Source organism: Hypomesus nipponensis, chromosome 9 (genome assembly GCF_054491055.1).
Source record: "Hypomesus nipponensis isolate SF chromosome 9, ASM5449105v1, whole genome shotgun sequence".
NCBI lineage: Eukaryota > Metazoa > Chordata > Actinopteri > Osmeriformes > Osmeridae > Hypomesus > Hypomesus nipponensis.
Window position 1 is genome coordinate 560,401 of NC_140369.1, and position 22,100 is coordinate 582,500.

General features: G+C 48.2%; 2 protein-coding genes across 2 annotated transcripts in view; both read left to right on the top strand.

Annotated features, from left to right (window-relative positions):
• Positions 1 to 240: 240 nt before the first annotated feature.
• bap1 (BRCA1 associated deubiquitinase 1) lies at positions 241 to 15,271 on the top strand. The gene is made up of 17 exons (XM_084705597.1): positions 241 to 432; positions 734 to 763; positions 854 to 908; positions 1,361 to 1,493; positions 3,964 to 4,083; positions 4,812 to 4,873; positions 5,142 to 5,284; positions 5,753 to 5,831; positions 5,925 to 6,048; positions 6,518 to 6,647; positions 6,776 to 6,972; positions 7,102 to 7,253; positions 9,594 to 10,051; positions 10,282 to 10,511; positions 12,592 to 12,684; positions 12,891 to 12,963; positions 14,675 to 15,271. Exons 1-17 carry the CDS (start codon positions 396 to 398, stop codon positions 14,806 to 14,808), a joined length of 2,250 nt encoding a protein of 749 aa, XP_084561723.1. The 5' UTR covers positions 241 to 395; the 3' UTR covers positions 14,809 to 15,271.
• A 1,342-nt stretch (positions 15,272 to 16,613) lies between these two features.
• LOC146272223 (protein bassoon-like) overlaps positions 16,614 to 22,100 on the top strand; it is a 66,317-nt gene continuing 60,830 nt past the window's right edge. Inside the window, 1 exon segment of the mRNA XM_084705272.1 lies at positions 16,614 to 16,845. Within this exon segment, the coding sequence (XP_084561398.1) occupies positions 16,667 to 16,845 (179 nt within the window). The 5' untranslated portion in view covers positions 16,614 to 16,666.

Consider the following 22,100-nt stretch of genomic DNA (forward strand, 5'->3'; position numbering starts at 1 on the left):
TTTTAGGGTCACACGGTGCTTTTGGTTGTTGTCAATGCACCTTCCAATGCATTTTATAATATTTGTATGTATTTAAAAACAGTGCACGCACACGAGCGTACACACACAGAACTACATTCACCATATAAATATTTGTATGCGTTTTGGTACACCACTTTCGACATCCCTCTCTCATGAAATCTCAATTCGACGACGTAAACGTCGCAGACTGATGACGCACAATATACGCGTTTGCAGCTCTTTTGTGTTCATTCCGAATTTCCACAATCCACTTTCAATGTGTCATGTGTTTTTGTCTGTCTATAGATTATAAAGCAATGCGTTTGATCAACCTAGTAATTCCTATCGATACGAACCGAGAGAACTCTTAGCCAAATGCAAAGGACTGCGCAAATATGAACAAAGGGTGGCTTGAACTCGAAAGTGATCCGGGTAAGAAATCAGCTAACCTTGCTAGCTAGCTCGTTAGCTCACTATGTGTTAGTAACTGCGACAGCTGTAACTTTGGCAATGTATCCTCATACTAGGTTGCAACGTTTGCAGTAGAGTCGTTTGCTTGATTGTTTATTATTCTCTGAATTGTATGCGACTCTCCTATTGCACTGTAGGTGTAGCTAAGGGTTGCTGGGTCGTGTCTCTCGCACCGTTTAGTCAGTACCCAAGAAATACTGTTTCCAGGTATTACCTCACAAACGTACGATCTGTTCTCATTAGATTTTTTTGTCGGTTGCAGGGCTGTTCACACTGTTGGTGGAAGATTTTGGTATGTACATTCAGCATTTTGCCCAAAGATAATGGCATGGTTGTTACCATTTGGGTCACAGAACCTTTACATGTAGGGTCTGCTTTCTAGGTGTGAAAGGAGTTCAAGTAGAGGAGATATACGACCTTCAAAGCAAGTGTCCAAGGTATGATGCAATCGAACTTATTTGTGGTCTGTAGGCTTTGTATTCACTGTAACCTGGTTAGTATTGTTAGGCTTTATACCACTGCTTGTTTTGATAAGTTGTCACCATATGTAACCGAGTTGAATTCGTTAAAATCACTCCTCAGTATACAACTGCCCACCTGCGCTATCGAATAGCTAGCTTTTCAGTGGCGCAGGTGGTTAACCGGTGTTTAACGGGAGGTGGTTGTCGCCGACACGCTATGGGCAGATTGGGAGAAAGCTCTCCTGACGAGCGACACAAAGACATCTGCTACATGCATTCATCATGTCACATGCATTCATCATGTCACATGCATTCATCATGTCACATGCATACATCATGTCACATGCATTCATCATGTCACATGCATACATCATGTCACATGCATTCTTCATGCATTCATTCCAACTAACCCCTCTCATCCTCTCCAGCCCCGTGTATGGCTTCATCTTCCTGTTCAAGTGGATTGAGGAACGCAGGTCCCGGAGGAAGGTGTCCACCCTGGTGGACGAGACCTCGGTTATTGACGATGACATCGTCAACGACATGTTCTTTGCCCACCAGGTGAGACTTCTCAGTCAGAGGGAGCCAGGGTTAGGGAGCAGGGTTAGGGGGCCAGGGTGAGGGAGCAGGGTTAGGGAGCAGGGTTGGGAGCCAGGGTTAGGGAGCAGGGTTAGGGAGCAGGGTTAGGGGGCCAGGGTTAGGGAGCAGGGTTAGGGAGCAGGGTTAATGGGGCCAGGGTTAGGGGGCCAGGGTCAAGGGGTTAGAGGCCGCAAGATGAACCACAAAAAGTATTTTAGAAAATGATTCCCGCTCCACAGTCTGGCATCTACACAATCTTTAGCTCATAAAAAAGAACGAGTCGTGCTAAGCTACCAAAAAAAAGTTTGTAGCTGAAATTCCAGTCGATTGTCGATGCGTCTATGTTTTATGTAGAACTAGTTTCTTCAGAGCGTAATAGGATTTTGGTGGCACGGTTCGACACGTGATTGTTCTACACCAATAAGGTAGCTGCTTTTTGTCAACATGGATGGACATGGTTGTCAAATAGAGGATGGGACCTTGCACATCACCTGGATGACCAGAAATTCGGCCCCTGACAGTGTTTTGAATGTGATACACTGCGGCTGCAAAAGCACATGTGAGACAGGCTGATGTTCCTGTTTTACTGCAGGACTGTGTTGCACAGACTTATGTCGTTGTTGTAACATTCAAATCCTTCTTCCACAAATGAAAACAACCATGGCCGTAGCCATGTAGTAAACATTGGGGGGGACAAATTAATTTTTTTAATTATAATTTCTGACAGCGTGCGTGGTCGTAGAGTTGCACATTTATATTTTTATATCAATATGTTGGTAGGGACATTTTGACCAGATTTGGGATGTCCCCCCCCCCCCATATGTATTATGATTACGGCCTTGAAAACAACACTGATCAACCATAAAAACAATCTTTATGAAAAATATAAAATATGATATATAAAACTGTACAAAACAGAATAAGGAATGACAGATTAAGGACACTAAGTCCTCACTGTCAGTGTCAGGACAGTTATCTTCCAGTTCCTCCAGTTTCTTTTGCTTTGGCACAATTACAATAACAACACAAGTCGAGGGGGACAACATGTGTGATGGATGGTGTGACCCATCTGTACTCTACGTTAAACGCAATGATCCTTTAAAATGCATAGTAGCTAAACTGGCTTATGCCCTGCCCTAAATCAACTCCTGGTTCAGGCCTAAACACCTGCATCCTTGGTACTCTGAACCATCTGAAAGAATTGGTCCAAAAATAAGCAGGCAACTAGATTTGGGATTGAGCAAGACTGAGCGCTTCATGCCAAAACTGATCTCAGCACATGTTCTGCTTTGCTGCACAGGACCGGCTTACAATGTTTGCCTTTGACGTGTGTTGGTGGTCATAGTTTATGTACAGTTTGAGTAGAGCGAAAGAGCCTCCATTCTGTTTTCACAGTGGTTTTTAAACAAGCGTTTGTTAGTGCTAAATGCAACAACACGTTAAGTCACTGTTATTGTCAAGAGTTGAATTAATTGTACGTTAGGGGTGTAACGGGGTAGACCTAGCTGTTAACCAGCCTGGTGGGATAATTACTTGTATGTGAGCAGGCTTGTATAATAGCAGGCTTGTACAATAGCAGGCTTGTACAATAGCAAAAGGTTTACAATAAAGTTTTTATTCTTTAGAATATTATTATTACTACAGATTTCTACTGGTATAAGTGAGTCGAAGACGGTCTTAATCTGTTAATATTTCATCTAACTGGCTGGAAGGTTAGTCCCTTCTGAGATGGCGCTAATCATAGCCTACACTTAAACGAACAACATAAGTCGGTGCAACTTAGTCCTGCAGTAAAACGGGAACATCAGCAGTAAAACAGGAACATCTGCCTGTCTCACAGGTGCTTTTGCAGCCGCAGTGTATCACATTCAAAACACTGTCAGGGGCCGAATTTCTGGCCCTCCAGGTGATTTGCAAGGTCCCATCCTTTATTTGCCAACCATATCCATCCATGTTGACAAAAAGCAGCTACCTTATTGGTGTAGAACGATCACGTGTCGAACCGTGCCACCAAAATCCTATTACGCTCTGAAGAAACTAGTTCTGCATAAAACATAGACGCATCAACAATCAACTGGAATTTCAGCAACAACATTTTCTTTGTTAGCTTAGCACGACTCGTTCTTTTTTATGAGCTAAAGATGGTGTAGATGCCAGACTGCGGAACAGGATGAAACGATAACACGGTTCACTTGACGGCCTGCTAGGGTGTGTAACTCTAACTCACTCTAATAGGGGGACAGGGTTGGTTCTCATTGAGAACAACAGAAGAGATCTTACGATGGATATGTTATGTCATAATGTAACCCCAAGACAAAAATGTAAGGCTATCTCAGGAGTTCCACAGAAGCCCATGCTACTTGAGACCAGATTCCATGTTGTGCCCAGTGCAAAGTGTGTTCTGTAACTGTGGTCTGCCATCAGCCTAATGGAAGAGAGTCCTGTGTTTCAGCTCATCCCTAACTCCTGTGCTACCCACGCTCTACTGAGCGTGCTCCTGAACTGCAGTGGGGTGGAACTGGGCACCACCCTGAGCCGCATGAAGGCTTTTACCCAGGGCTTCAGTCCGGAGGTGACTATATCAAAACCCATTGACACTGTATGACTATGTTTAGCTTGTGTTCTGCTCCTCTCTCCTGCCAACCGTCTCTGGAGGAGGGGATCCCTCTCTGAATTGCTCCTCCCAAGGTTTCTTCCATTTTTTCTCCCGTTGGGAGTTTTTCTGGGAGTTTTTCCTTGTCTTCCTTGAGGGTTTAGGTTGGTTGAGGGGCAGTTCTATGGGCGTATGTGAAGCCCTCTGTGACATGCTTGCGTGTAAAAAGGGCTATACAAATAAATTTGATTTGATTTATATACACACACACACTTTCTCTCCCTGTCTCTCTCCCTGTCTCTCTCCCTGTCTTTCTCCCTGTCTCTCTCCCTGTCTCTCTCCCTGTGTCTCTCCCTGTCTCTCTCCCTGTCTCTCTCCCTGTCTCTCTCTCCCTGTCTCTCTCCCTGTCTCTCTCCCTGTCTCTCTCCCTGTGTCTCTCCCTGTGTCTCTCCCTGTCTCTCCGTCTCTCCCTCCCTGTCTCTCTCTCTCCCTGTCTCTCTCCCTGTCTCTCTCCCTGTCTCTCCGTCTCTCCCTCCCTGTCTCTCTCTCCCTGTCTCTCTCTCTCTCCCTGTCTCTCTCTCCCTGTCTCTCTCTCTCTCTCTCTCTCTCTCTCTCTCACAAACACACACACACTATGTACAGACGTTTAAATATATCATATTTTTGCACTGAGAAGTCATGACTAACAGTTTTTCTTTTCCTGTTAGAGTAAAGGTTATGCTATTGGCAACGCACCAGAATTGGCCAAGGCACACAACAGCCATGCACGGTAGGGGTCTGTTATAGTTCATGACCATTGCAGAGAAATGTCATGTTTGTCGAAGCTTCAATGAAAACATCTTTATTCATGACTAGCAGTAGTACAAGTCCCCCTCCACTCGGGTATTATATCAAACTAGACGGTATGATAACAACTAATTGAACGTAACAAACCCGGTGTTAAGCTGCTGGTCTTTTTTAATGCAAAAAATAAAGAAGGAATGTAGCATCTCTTGTCAGTTTCTCAAGTCTTTGTTCTTGTTCCTGTTTCCATGGAGACCGGAGCCCAGGCACCTGCCTGAGAAGCAAAATGGGATCAGTGCTGTGAGGACCATGGAGGCCTTCCACTTCGTCAGCTACGTGCCAATCAAAGACCGGCTGTTTGAGCTGGACGGACTCAAAACATACCCTATAGACCACGGTAAGGAGGCCTGGGGGTTCTCTGTCCTGAGGGTGTAGAGGGACTGTGGGTTCTCTGTCCTGAGGGTGTAGAGGGACTGTGGGTTCTCTGTCCTGAGGGTGTAGAGGGACTGTGGGTTCTCTGTCCTGAGGGTGTAGAGGGACAGTGTGGGTTCTCTGTCCTGAGGGTGTAGAGGGACAGTGTGGGTTCTCTGTCCTGAGGGTGTAGAGGGACAGTGTGGGTTCTCTGTCCTGAGGGTGTAGAGGGACAGTGTGGGTTCTCTGTCCTGAGGGTGTAGAGGGACAGTGTGGGTTCTCTGTCCTGAGGGTGTAGAGGGACAGTGTGGGTTCTCTGTCCTGAGGGTGTAGAGGGACAGTGTGGGTTCTCTGTCCTGAGGGTGTAGAGGGACAGTGTGGGTTCTCTGTCCTGAGGGTGTAGAGGGACAGTGTGGGTTCTCTCAGGTCAGACATGCTGTGCATGCATCCACAGGGCCCTGGGGAGAAGAGGAGGAATGGACCGACAAGGCTCGGCGGGTCATCATGGAGCGGATCGGACTGGCTACGGCCGGGTGAGTCGGGGCAGAGTTAGAGTCAGGGAGCAGAGGGTCTAGCTAAAGTGGCTGCTAACTTCAAGGGTTGGCACACGTGCTCGTCCTCCTCAGAGAGCCATACCACGACATCCGCTTCAACCTGATGGCGGTGGTTCCAGACCGGAGGGTGAAGTACGAGTCCAAGCTGGAGATCCTGAAGAGGAACCGGCAGACGGTTCTGGAGGGACTCCAACAGGTCAGCCTGGCACACATTCACACACATTCACACACACACATGCATACGTACATACACACACACACATGCATACGTACATACACACACACACATGCATACGTACATACACACACACACATGCATACGTACATTCACACACACACATGCATACGTACATACACACACACACATGCATACGTACATACACACACACACATGCATACGTACATTCACACACACACATGCATACGTACATACACACACACACATGCATACGTACATACACACACACACATGCATACGTACATACACACACACACATGCATACGTACATACACACACACACATGCATACGTACATACACACACACACATGCATACGTACACACACACACACGCGCCTGGCACACACACACCACCACTCATCAGTGTCGGGACAGGAAGATCAGTGTTGTGTGACAGACCGGAATGTTCTTTCTGTTGTCACCCAGCTGATCCGACTCACCCAGCCTGAGCTGGTTCAGGACAAGAAGCCGCAGGACTCCTCCCCCTCAGGGGACACGCCCACCATCAAGAAGGAGGTGGAGCCTGAGCCTGTCACCTCAGAACAGACTCCTTCAGGTGAACGAGTAGTCAGGGGGAGGGGTAAATGGAGAGGTACGGGGAGGGAGTCATGCACATGATGTTGTCAGGTACACTGCCTGCCCAGTGTTGCCTCCCAGATCCAGGCTGATGTGTTGTGTGTCCAGGCCCAGGAGAAGGACAGGTAGCCCAGGCCCCGCCCCAGGCCCCGCCCCAGGCCCTCCGCAGCTCCTCTGGCCGGGCCCGAGCCGCAGGGAAGACTCCCGGACCTCCAGCAGGTCCCCCCGCCAGCAGCCCCCACCCCCTTGTCCAGCGCCTCCCCGCCTTCCTGGACAACCACAACTACGCCAAGTCCCCCATGCAGGTGTGTGTGACACCTTGTAGGTGCATGTGGCACCATACAGGTGTGTGTTTACATATGTTCTGAATATGGGAATCTAAAAGATCTAAACCAGAAAGTGTGTTGGGATTGGCTGGTCTGTGTGACTGACAGGAGGAGGAGGACCTGGCTGCAGGGCGCTCCCGGGGGGCGGGGCCTCGGGGGGCGGGGCCTCCACAGCCCTCGTACTCGGATGAGGAGTACGACTACGAGGAAGAGGAGGAGGAGGAGGAGGAGGTGGCGGGTGCAGCTGCCATGCCCAGCAGGTTAGCATCTGTTAGCATCTCTGGATAGCTATATACAAACAATATACATCTGTTAGCATCTCTGGATAGCTATATACAAACAATATACAACTGTTAGCATCTCTGGATAGCTATATACAAACAATATACAACTGTTAGCATCTCTGGATAGCTATATACGAACAATATACAACTGTTAGCATCTCTGGATAGCTATATACAAACAATATACAACTGTTAGGATCTCTGGATAGCTATATACCAACAGTAGGTACTGTTAGCATAAATAGTATATATGGCGAAATACCAACAGTATATACTTTTACCATTTCTGAATAGCTGTTAACCTACAGCAGAGATGGAAAAAGAACACACATCCTTCACTCAAGTAGAAGTACAGATACTCAGTACAGATATGTTTAAAGAGACTGGTAAAAGTTTAAGTACCGCAATTTTCGGACTATAAGGCGCAGCGTTATGTAGGCCGCAGCAGCTAAATTGAATGATGTGTACATATATAAGCCACACTGGACTATAAGCCGCAGGTGTTTTAATGTTTAATTACCATATGTAAGAGTTTGTGCACAGAGGTGATTGTCGGGAAAGAGATGGCTGCTTGAGGAAGCTCCCATGTATTAGCAATTAGCCGTTAGCTGTAAAAATCCATAGATTAGCCGCACCGTTATATAAACCGCAGGGTCGAAAAACGGACAAAAGGCGCGGCTTATAGTCTGAAAATTACGGTACTGACTACACTTTTTCACTCAAGTTAAAGTAAGGAAGTGTGAGCTCTGACATACTTCAGTAAAAGTAGCCATGATAACTACCTGTTTTAGTGTCTGGCGGTAACTGGACCTCACATCATATTAATACATGAATATATAAAATACACTATAGACACGCAGTGCATTCGCCAGGAATTCTTTTTGATCCAGACAATTTCAAACATCTCCCTCATATATCATGGGTGACCAGATCATGGGTCATGGGTGACCAGATCATGGGTCATGGGTGACCAGATCATGGGTCATGGGTGATCAGATCATGGGTCATGGGTGACCAGATCATGGGTCATGGGTGACCAGATCATGGGTCATGGGTGACCAGATCATGGGTCATGGGTGACCAGATCATGGGTCATGGGTGACCAGATCATGGGTCATGGGTGACCAGGAATATCTCTATTCTCAGTCATGTAGACATTGCCTCTGTCTCATCCATAGCGGACCTTTTTTCAAAATACATTTTTATAAACTTTAGAATAAAATTGTTCTCATTGCACAACAAATGTAAACTAATCAACAAAGCTATAATGGATTTTTCTGTTGCCTTCTGCCTTGCTCCATGATTAGCTTCGTAGATTAGTTTGTTGTGCGTGATATCCAGGAAAGGATAAAAGGTGTGCAATGGCAATAAATAATATTGATAATGCCACCAAATACAGATTTAAACTTAAGTAACAAGCCTGTAGAAGTACAGATATTTGTGTAAAAGATGTAAGGAGTGAAAGTAAAATGTTGTAATGTACTGATATTAGACAAATTACCGTATTTCTTTGAATAAACACTGCAGCGTTTATTACACAATCATCATTTTTGGTGCGCCGTTTATTCGAGGGCAGCGTCATTCGAGGGCGGCGCTTAATTAGTAAGAGAGATTTAAAGAATTGCAGCTGCAGTGCGGCCATAGACAAACATAGAATAGACAAGGAGGTCAAACACAAAGCCGACTATAAAATTGAAGTTGCGTGTGTCCACACAGAAATCTGAAGCAACATGCCAAAACGTTCATACACTTCTAGCTTTCAAACAGAAAGCTGTGCAGAAAGCACTCACCAGCAGCAACAGATCTTAACATTATTTACATGCTGCGCATGTCATTGTATGTTCATATTAAGCTGATGTGGTCTTTATTTTTTGGATTTGGAGAAGAAGCTTCAAACCTGGAGGGCCAGTGCTTCAAGGGAATTATAATACACTTGTGATTTACTTGTGTAATAAATACTGTGTTTTAATTTAACCAATTAAATAAAACATTTCAGATTTTTTTGGGTGCGGCGTTTAATCGAGGGTGGCGTTTATTACACAATGTTAGTTTTTGGTGCGGTGTTTAATCGAGGGCGGCGTTTAATCGAAGAAATACAGTACTTGTACTTTGTTACTTACCATCTACGACCTACAGTATTTATACTGTTATCATCTCTGCAAAGCCCTACACCTACAGGACAGTATATACTATTAGTGATACAGTAAAGAATCATCTCTGCAAAGCCCTACACCTACAGGACAGTATATACCATTAGTGATACAGTTGCCCCACACCACTAATGATTAGCTGTCTCCTGTGGATGGGACCTGTCAGGTTCCGGCGCAAGGCTGGCCTTCGTCCGCGTCCTGGTGGGGGGCCATCGGGGGGCCCGCTGGCCCTGAATGTTCTGACGGAGAAGTTGAAGAAGGAGGTGCAACTCCAGGATGCCATGACCACGCCGCTCTCAGTCCGCACCGAGGGCCGCAGCGGCGGGCTCAGCATCACTGCGGCGTCGCAGCCCTCGCCTACACCCAGCAACGAGAGCACCGACACCGCCTCTGAGATTGGCAGCGCCTTCAACTCCCCGCTGCGGTCCCCTGCTCGCTCGCAGGCTGCCACGCGGCCCTCCAGCCCTGTGGCGTCCCACCTGACCCGCGTGCTGTTTGGGGAGGACGAGGGCCAACGGCTGGACGCCCGGCACCACCGCGCCGTGCGAGAGCTGGGCCCCTCCGTCTGCACCGCCCTGCTGCACCTGCAGGAGAACGGAGTCCTCTACGCCCTGCCTCCACCTGGTACATATGCCCTGCCTCCACCTGGTAGCTTAGCTCCACCTCCACCTGGTAGCTTAGCTCCACCTCCACCTGGTAGCTTAGCTCCACCTCCACCTGGTAGCTTAGCTCCACCTCCACCTGGAAGCAAAGCCCTTCCTCCACCATGTACACATGCCCTGCCTCTGTACCCTGCCGCCTCCTTGTATATGCCCGGCCACCAATATTCATAACTCCTTCATGTTCCTCCACAGCGGGGACCTCATTGGACGAGCCCAAGGCAGCCCCTCCCCCAGAGAAGAGGGAGCAGGAGGGAAGCCCCGGAGCGGGGGAGGGAGGGGGAGGGCAGGGGGAGGGAGGGGGAGGGCAGGGGGAGATAAAGGAGGAGGACAGCAAAGAAGGGGTGAAGGTCAAACCCTGCAAGGTTGTCTCCACGGAAACCACAGGAAGCAGCAAACCTTCTGGGGAGAAATACAATCCTAAAGTTAGTCTGGTTCTGTCTTGGTCTTTTTTCTGTTATCACCTTCAAATATGAAAATGTTCTTAATCATTTTGCAAGGATAATACACATCATAATCACACGTATTACATGCTGTGTTATTATCAAATGTCTCCTCTCTCCCATTAAAACCGTCTCTTCACTTCTCAGTCCTGGGTCTGACTCCAGTCTGAGAGTGAGGCAGTGCTAGTTAGAGGCAGGACTCCAGTCTAAGAGTGAGGGAGTGCTAGTTAGAGGTGTGACTCCAGCCTGAGAGTGAGGCAGTGCTAGTTAGAGGCAGGACTCCAGCCTGAGAGTGAGGCAGTGCTAGTTAGAGGTGTGACTCCAGCCTGAGAGTGAGGCAGTGCTAGTTAGAGGTGTGACTCCAGCCTGAGAGTGAGGCAGTGCTAGTTAGAGGCAGGACTCCAGCCTGAGAGTGAGGCAGTGCTAGTTAGAGGCAGGACTCAAGTCTGAGAGTGAGGCAGTGCTAGTTAGAGGCAGGACTCCAGCCTGAGAGTGAGGCAGTGCTAGTTAGAGGCAGGACTCAAGTCTGAGAGTGAGGCAGTGCTAGTTAGAGGAGTGACTCCAGCCTGAGAGTGAGGCAGTGCTATTTAGAGGAGTGACTCCAGCCTGAGAGTGAGGCAGTGCTAGTTAGAGGCAGGACTCCAGTTTGAGAGTGAGGCAGTGCTAGTTAGAGGAGTGACTCCAGCCTGAGAGTGAGGCAGTGCTAGTTAGAGGAGTGACTCCAGCCTGAGAGTGAGGCAGTGCTAGTTAGAGGCAGGACTCCAGCCTGAGAGTGAGGCAGTGCTAGTTAGAGGCAGGACTCCAGTCTGAGAGTGAGGCAGTGCTAGTTAGAGGAGTGACTCCAGTCTGAGAGTGAGGCAGTGCTAGTTAGAGGAGTGACTCCAGCCTGAGAGTGAGGCTGTGCTAGTTAGAGGCAGGACTCCAGCCTGAGAGTGAGGCAGTGCTTGTTAGAGGCAGGACTCCAGCCTGAGAGTGAGGCAGTGCTAGTTAGAGGCAGGACTCCAGCCTGAGAGTGAGGCAGTGCTAGTTAGAGGCAGGACTCCAGCCTGAGAGTGAGGCAGTGCTAGTTAGAGGTGTGACTCCAGTCTGAGAGTGAGGCAGTGCTAGTTAGAGGCAGGACTCCAGTCTGAGAGTGAGGCAGTGCTAGTTAGAGGAGTGACTCCAGCCTGAGAGTGAGGCAGTGCTAGTTAGAGGAGTGACTCCAGCCTGAGAGTGAGGCAATTGTTAGAGGCAGGACTCCAGCCTGAGAGTGAGGCAGTGCTAGTTAGAGGTGTGACTCCAGCCTGAGAGTGAGGCAGTGCTAGTTAGAGGAGTGACTCCAGCCTGAGAGTCAGGCAGTGCTTGTTAGAGGCAGGACTCCAGCCTGAGAGTGAGGCAGTGCTTGTTAGAGGCAGGACTCCAGCCTGAGAGTGAGGCAGTGCTAGTTAGAGGAGTGACTCCAGCCTGAGAGTGAGGCAGTGCTAGTTAGAGGTGTGACTCCAGCCTGAGAGTGAGGCAGTGCTAGTTAGAGGCAGGACTCCAGCCTGAGAGTGAGGCAGTGCTAGTTAGAGGAGTGACTCCAGTCTGAGAGTGAGGCAGTGCTAGTTAGAGGAGTGACTCCAGCCTGAGAGTGAGGCAGTGCTAGTTAGAGGTGTGACTCCAGCCTGAGAGTGAGGCAGTGCTAGTTAGAGGTGTGACTCCAGCCTGAGAGTGAGGCAGTGCTAGTTAGAGGTCTGACTCCAGCCTGAGAGTGAGGCAGTGCTAGTTAGAGGTGTGACTCCAGCCTGAGAGTGAGGCAGTGCTAGTTAGAGGCAGGACTCCAGCCTGAGAGTGAGGCAGTGCTAGTTAGAGGAGTGACTCCAGCCTGAGAGTGAGGCAGTGCTAGTTAGAGGAGTGACTCCAGCCTGAGAGTGAGGCAGTGCTAGTTAGAGGAGTGACTCCAGTCTGAGAGTGAGGCAGTGCTAGTTAGAGGAGTGACTCCAGCCTGAGAGTGAGGCAGTGCTAGTTAGAGGTGTGACTCCAGCCTGAGAGTGAGGCAGTGCTAGTTAGAGGAGTGACTCCAGATGCTGTGTTTCTGCTGCAGGAGCTGCTGGCCCTGCTGCGCTGCGTGGAGGCCGACATCGCCAGCTACGAAGTCTTCCTGAAGGAGGAGGTGGAGAAGAGGAAAAAATACAAAGTTTGTTTGCATATCAACTCTTTTGTGTCACTTTACTGGTGGTGTGTGCTTAAACACTTGTTTATTCAAACTCACAGGTTGACTGCCACATTAAATACGATGATGTATGAAACATGTGAGCCAGATATGAAACAATATTGGATTTTTTTTATTTTTATATATATAAATGCATAGGGCTTTGAACCTAATGATGTTTTGACTCCTAGATTGATGACCAGAGGAGAACACACAATTATGATGAGTTCATCTGCACGTTCATATCCATGCTGGCCCAGGAAGGTAAGCTGACCTGCATCTCTCCCCCAGGCTGTTCCCTTCATGTGCCCTCTCCCCCTCCGTCACCCTCTCTCCCCCAGGCTGTTCCCTTCATGTGCCCTCTCCCCCTCCGTCACCCTCTCTCCTCCAGGCTGTTCCCTTCATGTGCCCTCTCCCCCTCCGTCACCCTCTCTCCTCCAGGCTGTTCCCTTCATGTGCCCTCTCCCCCTCCGTCACCCTCTCTCCCCCAGGCTGTTCCCTTCATGTGCCCTCTCCCCCTCCGTCACCCTCTCTCCCCCAGGCTGTTCCCTTCATGTGCCCTCTCCCCCTCCGTCACCCTCTCTCCTCCAGGCTGTTGTCTTCATGTGCCCTCTCCCCCTCCGTCACCCTCTCTCCCTCCAGGCTGTTCCCTTCATGTGCCCTCTCCCCTTCCGTCACCCTCTCTCCTCCAGGCTGTTGTCTTCATGTGCCCTCTCCCCCTCTCTCACATCCCGATGTCAGACCGGTGTTTCCTGAGATCAGGGAAGGAAGAGGCCCGCAGCCTTATTAGTATGAGCTCATGCTGTGTGCGCTGGAGTGTCAGGACAATCGATGATTTGAGTATCAAACTTCTATTGTGGCGTTTTTATTTCTGTCTCAATCAGGCCTAACCCTATCAGTGTGTTAGGACCTCTTGAGTAACAAACCTCCCAATGTCAACATGAGTCCAGCGTTTTGTAAACACGGAGGGATGTTTCAGTTCACGGTTGGGCAATAAAATGCTTCTGGGAGTGCTACGAAACCTTAGAAAATGTTGCCAGTCTATTAACCCAGCTCAGCTCACCTGCTTCCAGACCCAGTGTGGGTGTAATCCCAGGGTGGGTGTAATCCCAGGGTGGGTGTGATCCCAGTGTGGGTGTAATCCCAGGGTGGGTGTAATCCCAGGGTGGGTGTGATCCCAGTGTGGGTGTAATCCCAGGGTGGGTGTAATCCCAGTGTCGGTTTAATCCCAGAGTGGGTGTAATCCCAGGGTGGGTTTAATCCCAGGGTGGGTGTAATCCCAGGGTGGGTGTAATCCCAGGGTGTGTGTAATCCCAGGGTGGGTGTAATCCCAAAATGGGTGTAATCCCAAAGTGGGTGTAATCCCGGCCTTTATCCAGGCAGTGGGGATGGAACGCAGCAGCAGCCCAGTGCTGTTTTTCTGTGGAAGCATTTTAAACATGCTTTTCTACGTCTTATGAATTTTCTATAGTTCATGAATATGGATGTGCTGTTTTACAAATCTATGAAGCGCAACATCTTTGTATCTGCTCTTCCTCCCCCATCTCTCCTCCCCCATCTCTCCTCCCCCATCTCTCCTCCCCCATCTCTCCTCCCCCATCTCTCCTCCCCCATCTCTCCTCCCCCATCTCTCCTCCCTCTCTTCTTATCCCTTTTCAATTTCTCTCCACCTCTCTTCCTCCACCCCCCCATTTCTCATACCGTTCTTCATTCTTTCATTTGATATCGCTTCTCCATCCCTCCTCCTTCAAATTTCTTGATGTCTTCCTCTCTCCTCTCCTCCTTCTAATATCTCCCTTTCTCTCTCTCCCTCTCTCCTCTCCTTCTAATATCTCCCTTTCTCTCTCTCCCTCTCTCCTCTCCTCCTTCTAATCTCTCCCTCTCTCCTCTCCTCCTTCTAATCTCTCCCTCTCTCTCCCTCTCTCTTGTCCTTCTAATCTCTCTCTCTCTCTCCCATCCTCCTCTTCCTCTGCAGGTATGCTGGCCAGCCTGGTGGAGCAGAACATCTCTGTGCGGCGACGTCAGGGAGTCAGCATCGGCCGACTGCACAAACAGAGGAAGCCAGACCGCAGGAAGCGCTCGCGACCCTACAAGGCCAAGCGCCAGTGACCAATCATAGCCCTCCGTACTGTTGGGGCGACTCATGCGTTAGGTAGAGAACTAAGCTCTCTGAAGATACAGGAAGTGGCTTCTCTAGGATCATGTGTACCGTTCCTATCATGTTGGTCTCCTTGGAAACATCTGGTTCTCCTGTGCCATGATGATGTGGAGGTTCAGGAAGGTCTCTCTTTCGCCCTGCTTCAGGGACGTTTGCTCCTTTATGAATGTCTTAAGTAACAACTCTCAATACAGTGTGAATGAGTGAGATGTCATTCATATTAGACGTATTTAAAGGACAGGATCCGTTGGCTCAGAACCTGTGTTGAGAGCTTTGTCAGGAAGGATGAATTTTGTGGTTTTGTATATATGAACTTGTTGGTGTTATCTCTGCATTGTAACTCTTGTACCATGGCCGCACAGTGGTTCTCTTCAAACCACGTCACGTATAATTCCAATAAAGTCCACTTCTGCACTGCTGACTTAACATCTCAACATCACGAGGTTGCTGGTGGATTGATTTGAGGGACACTTCAAATAAGAAATAAGAAGGATATAGTTGATGTTATTTTAGCAGTCTGTGGCTGACAAGGTTGTTCATTTTGGGAATACTAGCTACTTTTTTTGACAGAATGGATCCAATGATTTCTAATTTAATTTGGTACAGCAGTCACTAGGATTGTCCTGAATGTAGTGACACTGTGTCCGCTAGATGGAGCTGCTGCACCAGGAGATGTTAACGTGCAGCTATATTGTCGGTATCTATGGTGATACAGTCAATATCTGAGGCCCAATACAGCTGCTTTAAACTGGTATAACTTCAGATGTGTCTGCAAATACCATTACATTTGCATCAAATAATGTATTTATCGTTGTCATTCATCGATCACATGTCATCTGTGTATGCGTGGCACAGTGTGTCTGCATACATGAATATAGAAGCACTTATTAACGCGTATAGTTGGATGTCACTTATATGGCATGACACCCTGTGTCAGCAGTTTTTGTCAATTGTATCTACAGTAGGCTATAGGTACATATCGATCTTGCCGCCTGCACATAACGCTATTAGACTCCCAAGTTGAAACCCCGGTGTACAGTCATAGCAACCAGGCCTAAGCACAGTATGTTTGATTTTTTTCTGTATAATTGAACGTTGGGATGTACGTATTCGCTGTGTCTTATTGGGATATGAATATCAATCAACGAAGAGGAATCATCTTTTCAACAAAAAAATGTATGAATGATTGTCATCGTGCAAACTAACAACGGTAACCCAGTTTCCGCAACGCAGGGTTCCACTACTGTGATTCTTCATGGTGAAGGTCTTTAACCAGTGAGCTTGTCCTGCTGCTTTGGTTTGACCGTCTAATCTCTTTTAACCCGACGTCGCTGTCACACCACCAGCACAGAAGTTGATTGCTACAAGTGCAGCCAAAGGCAAAACGTGACGGGGCTGACTTTGCACATAAGGTTTCAACGGTTCATATGGCTTGTATTAGTGGCTTCAATGAATGTAAAATTTATCAAGAGTAGATGGGCCGACAGACATTTGAATATTATTGCTTGCATTTTTTGGTGTCAACTAATATTTGGTGCCGTTTTCTCCGTCTCTCGTCTAACGCGCCTGGCCCTGGGGCCTGGCTGATCTCACACTCGGATGTAGGGCACGCGCACGTAGAATCACTCCCACTCCTTGCGTCAGCGCGCGTGCTCTGTCACCCTTTTCCGCGCGTGCTCCGTGGAGGATGCTGAATTGTAGGTGATGATGGCGGAAGGAAAAGCAGCGCCGAGTTCTATCTGAGTGTTTTATACAATAGGAGAACCCTCTTCAACATCGTTTCTCGCCTTCGAATCATCTCCAGAAACGATGGGGAACGAAGCCAGCCTCGAGGGAGAGGCCCAGGCGGGCCAGCCCGGCTCCGCTGTCCCGGCTACCGGGGCTTCGGCTTCCATTTCAGCACCACCGGGCTCTGGACAGCTCATCAAGCCCAGCAATGGAGCGCCAGCCGGAGGAACGGGCCCCGGAGCCGGGCCGGGGATTAACAGGTAGTCCACTATGTAGGACAGTTCTGTGCAAAACTGTGTCAGTGAGACAATACAATTTGATTCCGCTGAAACATCCTATTCTGGTGGATATGATGTAGCAGGGCGGATCTTAACGGGATCGTTGGAGTGTCTGTAGAGTGTCGGAGAGAAAATGCAGCTGGTGCGTTAATTATTTATTTTTAAATCGTTGTCACCATATATTCACTAAACTAATTATTTAAAACAGAGTATTGGCTTTTATTGTGTATGGTGCAATATTTTATAAATGCATAGCGTGAACATCAGACAAGCTTTTATGGGCTAAAATAATGATGGTAATCTGGTTAAACTAGGTTGACATTTTATATCCTAAAAAGGCATTGTGATGTTTCTTTATTCTATATTCTCTATTTGTGTTCATATCCGTCTGAAGTCACGGATAGAGAATTCCACGCCTGCAAAAGGCAACGCGGAACGAGAGTGGGGCAGCAGATCGTAGAGACGGTGGGGGTGGGGGGTGAGGGTGGGGGGATCGCCCCCTCCTGATTTTCTGATAACGATTGTCAGATATTACTTTATAAAAATGTTACCCCGCTGAATGTCTGGTTACTCACTAAAGCTGCGGTGATTCAGATTCACGTGATAAAGGCATACACAAAAAAGACTATATAAGGCTTTTTGTCCGCGGTTGGGAAAATGAGTACGTTAAGGCTATAAAGATGCAAAAACGACTTCATGGATCAATTGCCCATGTAAGTGCACGAGGTGCTGTAATCATGTAAGTGATTGTGACTGCCACACCTTCTAAATGTCGCTGAAGTCCAGCGTTGTTGACATAAATGCTTACATGGTTTAGGCTATTTTCCCATCAAGACAGAATTATTAACATATTGCGGGTGTGCAACCTAACATAACAATGCGTATCTGGTGAGTAGTAACGATACTATACCGCTAAGGAGAACCCAGTCATATCATATACCACCTGATCTGCCGCTAGTGTTTGCTGATGTCAATGTTATCATTTTACCCATGAGGACAGACACCCTTCTCTATCCTCCTCTCTCTTCTCCTCTGTCCTTCTCTCTCTTCTCCTTCTCCTTCTCTCTCCTCTAAACGGGAATTTGAGAAGCACATATATATATAGCTTACCATCTTTAAATACACAATGTGTGTAGATGACCTGTATGTGATGTGTCTTGCTGGGTGGTGTCACATCCCAAGGCAGGCGTCAGCTGGGCTGTACAGATGGTGTGACGGTTAGTGTGGTTCTCTGCATCTTATGGTGGCAAATCTGACGACGAGATCCGGATATTGAAATCTCAGGCCAGACATTCCAATAGATCAGTCACCTGCCGACCCATTCGAATCAAGCAGTGTGTGACAGTGGAACATGTTGACTTCAGAATCACAAAGGAGGGTGTTTGTGTGCCTGTATAAGCATGTCTGTGCCTGTCTGCCTGCCTGCCTGTAAATGTGCATCATCATTTCACAGGAAGTGGATGGTCATGAACTAGGAAGGAGGTAGACCGACTTCACGTAGAGTAAGGAAGAAGTGTAGTCTTGGATATTCATGTGAAACAGTCAGACATGCAGGATCTGGATTCCTCTAGTGAACTAAGCTCCTTTAATGTTAATGTCATACCTCAACATATTTTAGACTGGATTGTTGTAGTACTGGTACTGTTTATGTACTGAGTTGTACCTGCGCAGAGATCTGATTGAGACGGTGGCCATGATGTCTTCTGAACAGGCACACACACGCACTTTCTCCCACACTTTTTTTCTCTTTCACACTCACACGCAAGCACACACACACACACACACACACACACACACACACACACACACACACACACACACACACACACACACACACACACAATAAGAGCGCTATCCACAGAAGATTGCCTGATCCTGTTGACTGTACAGTCACTATGATGTTCACTGGCAGCCTGCTATACTGATAGGCATGGTCACAATCAGAGTGTGAATTATACAAGGACAATCGGGGGGGGGTCAAATTCTTCACCAGGGCATGTGTCGACCTCCCCAACCTGTTGTTTTTACCTCTTTTGGGGCGGTCCCAGTCTTATTTAGGGGGGTCAGACCCCCCCTAACACCCCCGTAATTCGCACCCTGGTCACAATGCTAAATTAGACAAGCTTTTGTTTGCGTGGTCTGGTTCTGAGTGGGAGCAGTCATTTATACAGGACTGTTGAGCAGCGTAGCTTGTTAAGGCAGTACCACGCTCCATTGGTTTCCTGTAGCTGCTCCAGGAACTGTTGCCTTTTGCTGTTTCTGAGTGAACTACAGTATCTTGCATCTCCTGTTGGATCTGTAAACTTCGAGGTCTTGTTTACCTGCTGCATGTCTTGCACTATTTGTACATTGCTTTTGGTAACAAGTATAAATATAATGTTAATGGAACATGCTACAGGACAACCGAGTGTATGGTCTTTGATCACCAGACAAGGGGTGGATGCGATTCCTCACTGTGGGCGAGCAATATCTCCATCTTCACCTACACCCACTCTCTCACTCCCACATAGCCACAACTCCATCACTCTGATTCTCACCATCCCTCTCTCTCTCTCTCTCTCTCTCTCTCTCTCTCTCTCTCTCTCTCTCTCTCTCTCTCTCACCTTCTCACCATTCCCCCCCCCCCTCTCTCTCTCTTTCTCTCTCTCTCTCTGACCCTCTCTCTCTCTGCTCTCTCTATCCTCCCTCTCTTTCTCACAGACACACACAAAAGCAATTTCCCATCATCACTTACTCCCTCTCTCACACACACAGCCCCACTTCCCTCTATCTAACATACACCAATTATGTCTCTCTCACACACCCCGAATTCTCTTTCTTTCTCCCTCACAGTTTCAGCACATGTGAGTTCTCCTTAGACAGATAGGGGGGTCGGTCTGAATCTATGGGAGACCAATCTCTATAAGGTGGGAGATTTGTCTTCAGTCGGTTGATTTGTCATCTGATCTATCAGTCAGGAGGAAAGAGAAGAGAGGGAGGATAGAGAAACAGGAAGGAAGCTAGCAGAAGAGATAAGCTCTGAGCTCTGCTGCTGAGGTCTGGTTCAATTCAGCTGCTCTGACCACACTGAGAGAAAATGGAAGAAGCCTGTTCCATTTCTCTGTGAATGTTACATATTTCATAGTTAAAAGCCCCTGATCAGGATGTGATTAGTCTTCTGTCTGCTCCCTGGGCTGCAGTTTGTCCAACTCTCTCCTCATACTTCGGATAGTTCTTACTCTTTCTCTCTCGCTCTCTATCTCCACCTCATGCTTCTACTTCTCTCTCACTTTTCATCCCCTCCTCTCTCGTTCGACCATTCCTTGTGTTCCTCCTGTCCCTCTGTCACTTTCTTAGAAAGAGCGTGCAGCTCCTCCGTGTTTCAGCCGTCCTCTGAGGGTAGAAGCTGGGGCAGCAGCAACCCTCTGTGTGTGTCTCTGTAGGTGTGTGTGTGTCTCTGTAGGTGTGTGTGTCTCTGTGGGTGTGTGTGTCTCTGTGGGTGTGTGTCTGTTTGGGTGTGTGTGTCTCTGTGGGTGTGTGTGTCTCTGTAGGTGTGTGTGTCTCTCTGGGTGTGTGTGTCTCTGTGGGTGTGTGTGTCTCTGTGGGTGTGTGTGTCTCTGTAGGTGTGTGTGTCTCTGTGGGTGTGTCTCTGTAGGTGTGTGTGTCTGTAGGTGTGTGTGTCTCTGTGGGTGTGTGTGTCTCTGTGGGTGTGTGTGTCTCTGTAGGTGTGTGTGTCTCTGTGGGTGTGTCTCTGTAGGTGTGTGTGTCTGTAGGTGTGTGTGTCTCTGTGGGTGTGTGTGTGTGTCTCTGTAGGTGTGTGTCTCTGTGGGGGTGTGTGTGTGTGTCTCTGTAGGTTTGGTGTCTCTGTAGGTGTGTGTGTCTCTGTGGGTGTGTGTGTCTCTGTGGGTGTGTGTGTCTCTGTGGGTGTGTGTGTCTCTGTGGGTGTGTGTGTCTCTGTGGGTGTGTGTGTCTCTGTGGGTGTGTGTGTCTCTGTGGGTGTGTGTGTCTCTGTGGGTGTGTCTCTGTAAGTGTGTCTCTGTAGGTGTGTGTGTCTCTGTAGGTGTGTGTGTCTCTGTGGGTGTGTGTGTCTCTGTGGGTGTGCTGGGAATGCATCTGTGGGCTCCCTGGAGTGGAGTGGGTCTGGAGAGCAGGAGGGTGTGGCTTCGCCAGCTGAGATGGTAATAATGCTGTAGTTGTGTGTCTGGACTGTGAACACTGTGGTATCCTGTCGTCTCTTTCTTTCTCTGACAGAAAGGCGTCTACATGTAGCAGATGGCAGAGCTAGCTTGGTACTGGCTAGTGTGCAATATGCCAATGTAGAACCTGGAATCAAAATAGCATGGTGAGCCTAAGTCACGGTCGGACATTGATTTAAGATCTGGGAGACCATGCAGGGCTTGAATCCTGCCGTCACTCCTTGTTCTGTGATTGTGTGTTTCTGCCAGAATCCTTCTAGTCATGTGACAGGAGTCCTCACAGCCACACAGCTCCCTGAGAGAAAGAACTGCCTGGAACAACAGGCGTTGTTCCCTCGTTACACAGCACTCATCCATCCCTCATCCATCCCCCCATCCATCCCTCATCCATCCTTCATGTATCTCTCCATCCAGTACAGGGAAATTCAGCTATATTTGAAAATCCATTTTATCCAAGCAAATAGCTTCTCACCCCTCGAATTACGCGGCCAAGCTAACAGCTAACAAGCTAACAGCTAAAAAGCGGACAGCTAACAAGCGGACAGCTAACAAGCTAACAGCTAACAAGCTAACAGCTAAAAAGCGGACAGCTAACAAGCGGACAGCTACCAAGCTAACAGCACAGCGGTGCTGTTCCCAAGGTGCCCTGAAGAGCTGGGCTCCTCTGTGACTGTGATGCCTGTCGCTCGGTGTGTGTTTCCATCCTGGTTTAGCGTTGGGCGCTGTACAACCACAGGAGGTTCCCCTCAAGGTCTTTGTTGTTCTAATCATTTGTTTTTTTGCATCATAAATCTCTTGCTCAGATTCCCCTTTGATCTCTCTGTGGAGCAGGGATATATGCCATGGATATAGCCAGGTTAAAGGTCATTTGCAATGCTAGTCAGATGCAAAGGTGTTTGTTTGGTTCTTTGTCATGTCGAAGTCAGGATGGCATGAAAGCAGCCTCCAACGCTCCCATCTAACCCTATCTAACTCTAACCCCTACGCTCCCATCTAACCCTATCTAACCCTAACGCTAACGATCCCATATAACCCTATCTAACCCTAACCCTAACGCTCCCA

Bases quoted from the DNA above. Each gene is read 5' to 3' on its own strand.
- bap1 (XM_084705597.1), top strand. From the start codon at position 396: ATGAACAAAGGGTGGCTTGAACTCGAAAGTGATCCGG. The intron at 5,832-5,924 runs GTGAGTCGGGGC...CGTCCTCCTCAG, and splicing joins ATCGGACTGGCTACGGCCGG to AGAGCCATACCACGACATCC. The intron at 6,049-6,517 runs GTCAGCCTGGCA...GTTGTCACCCAG, and splicing joins TTCTGGAGGGACTCCAACAG to CTGATCCGACTCACCCAGCC.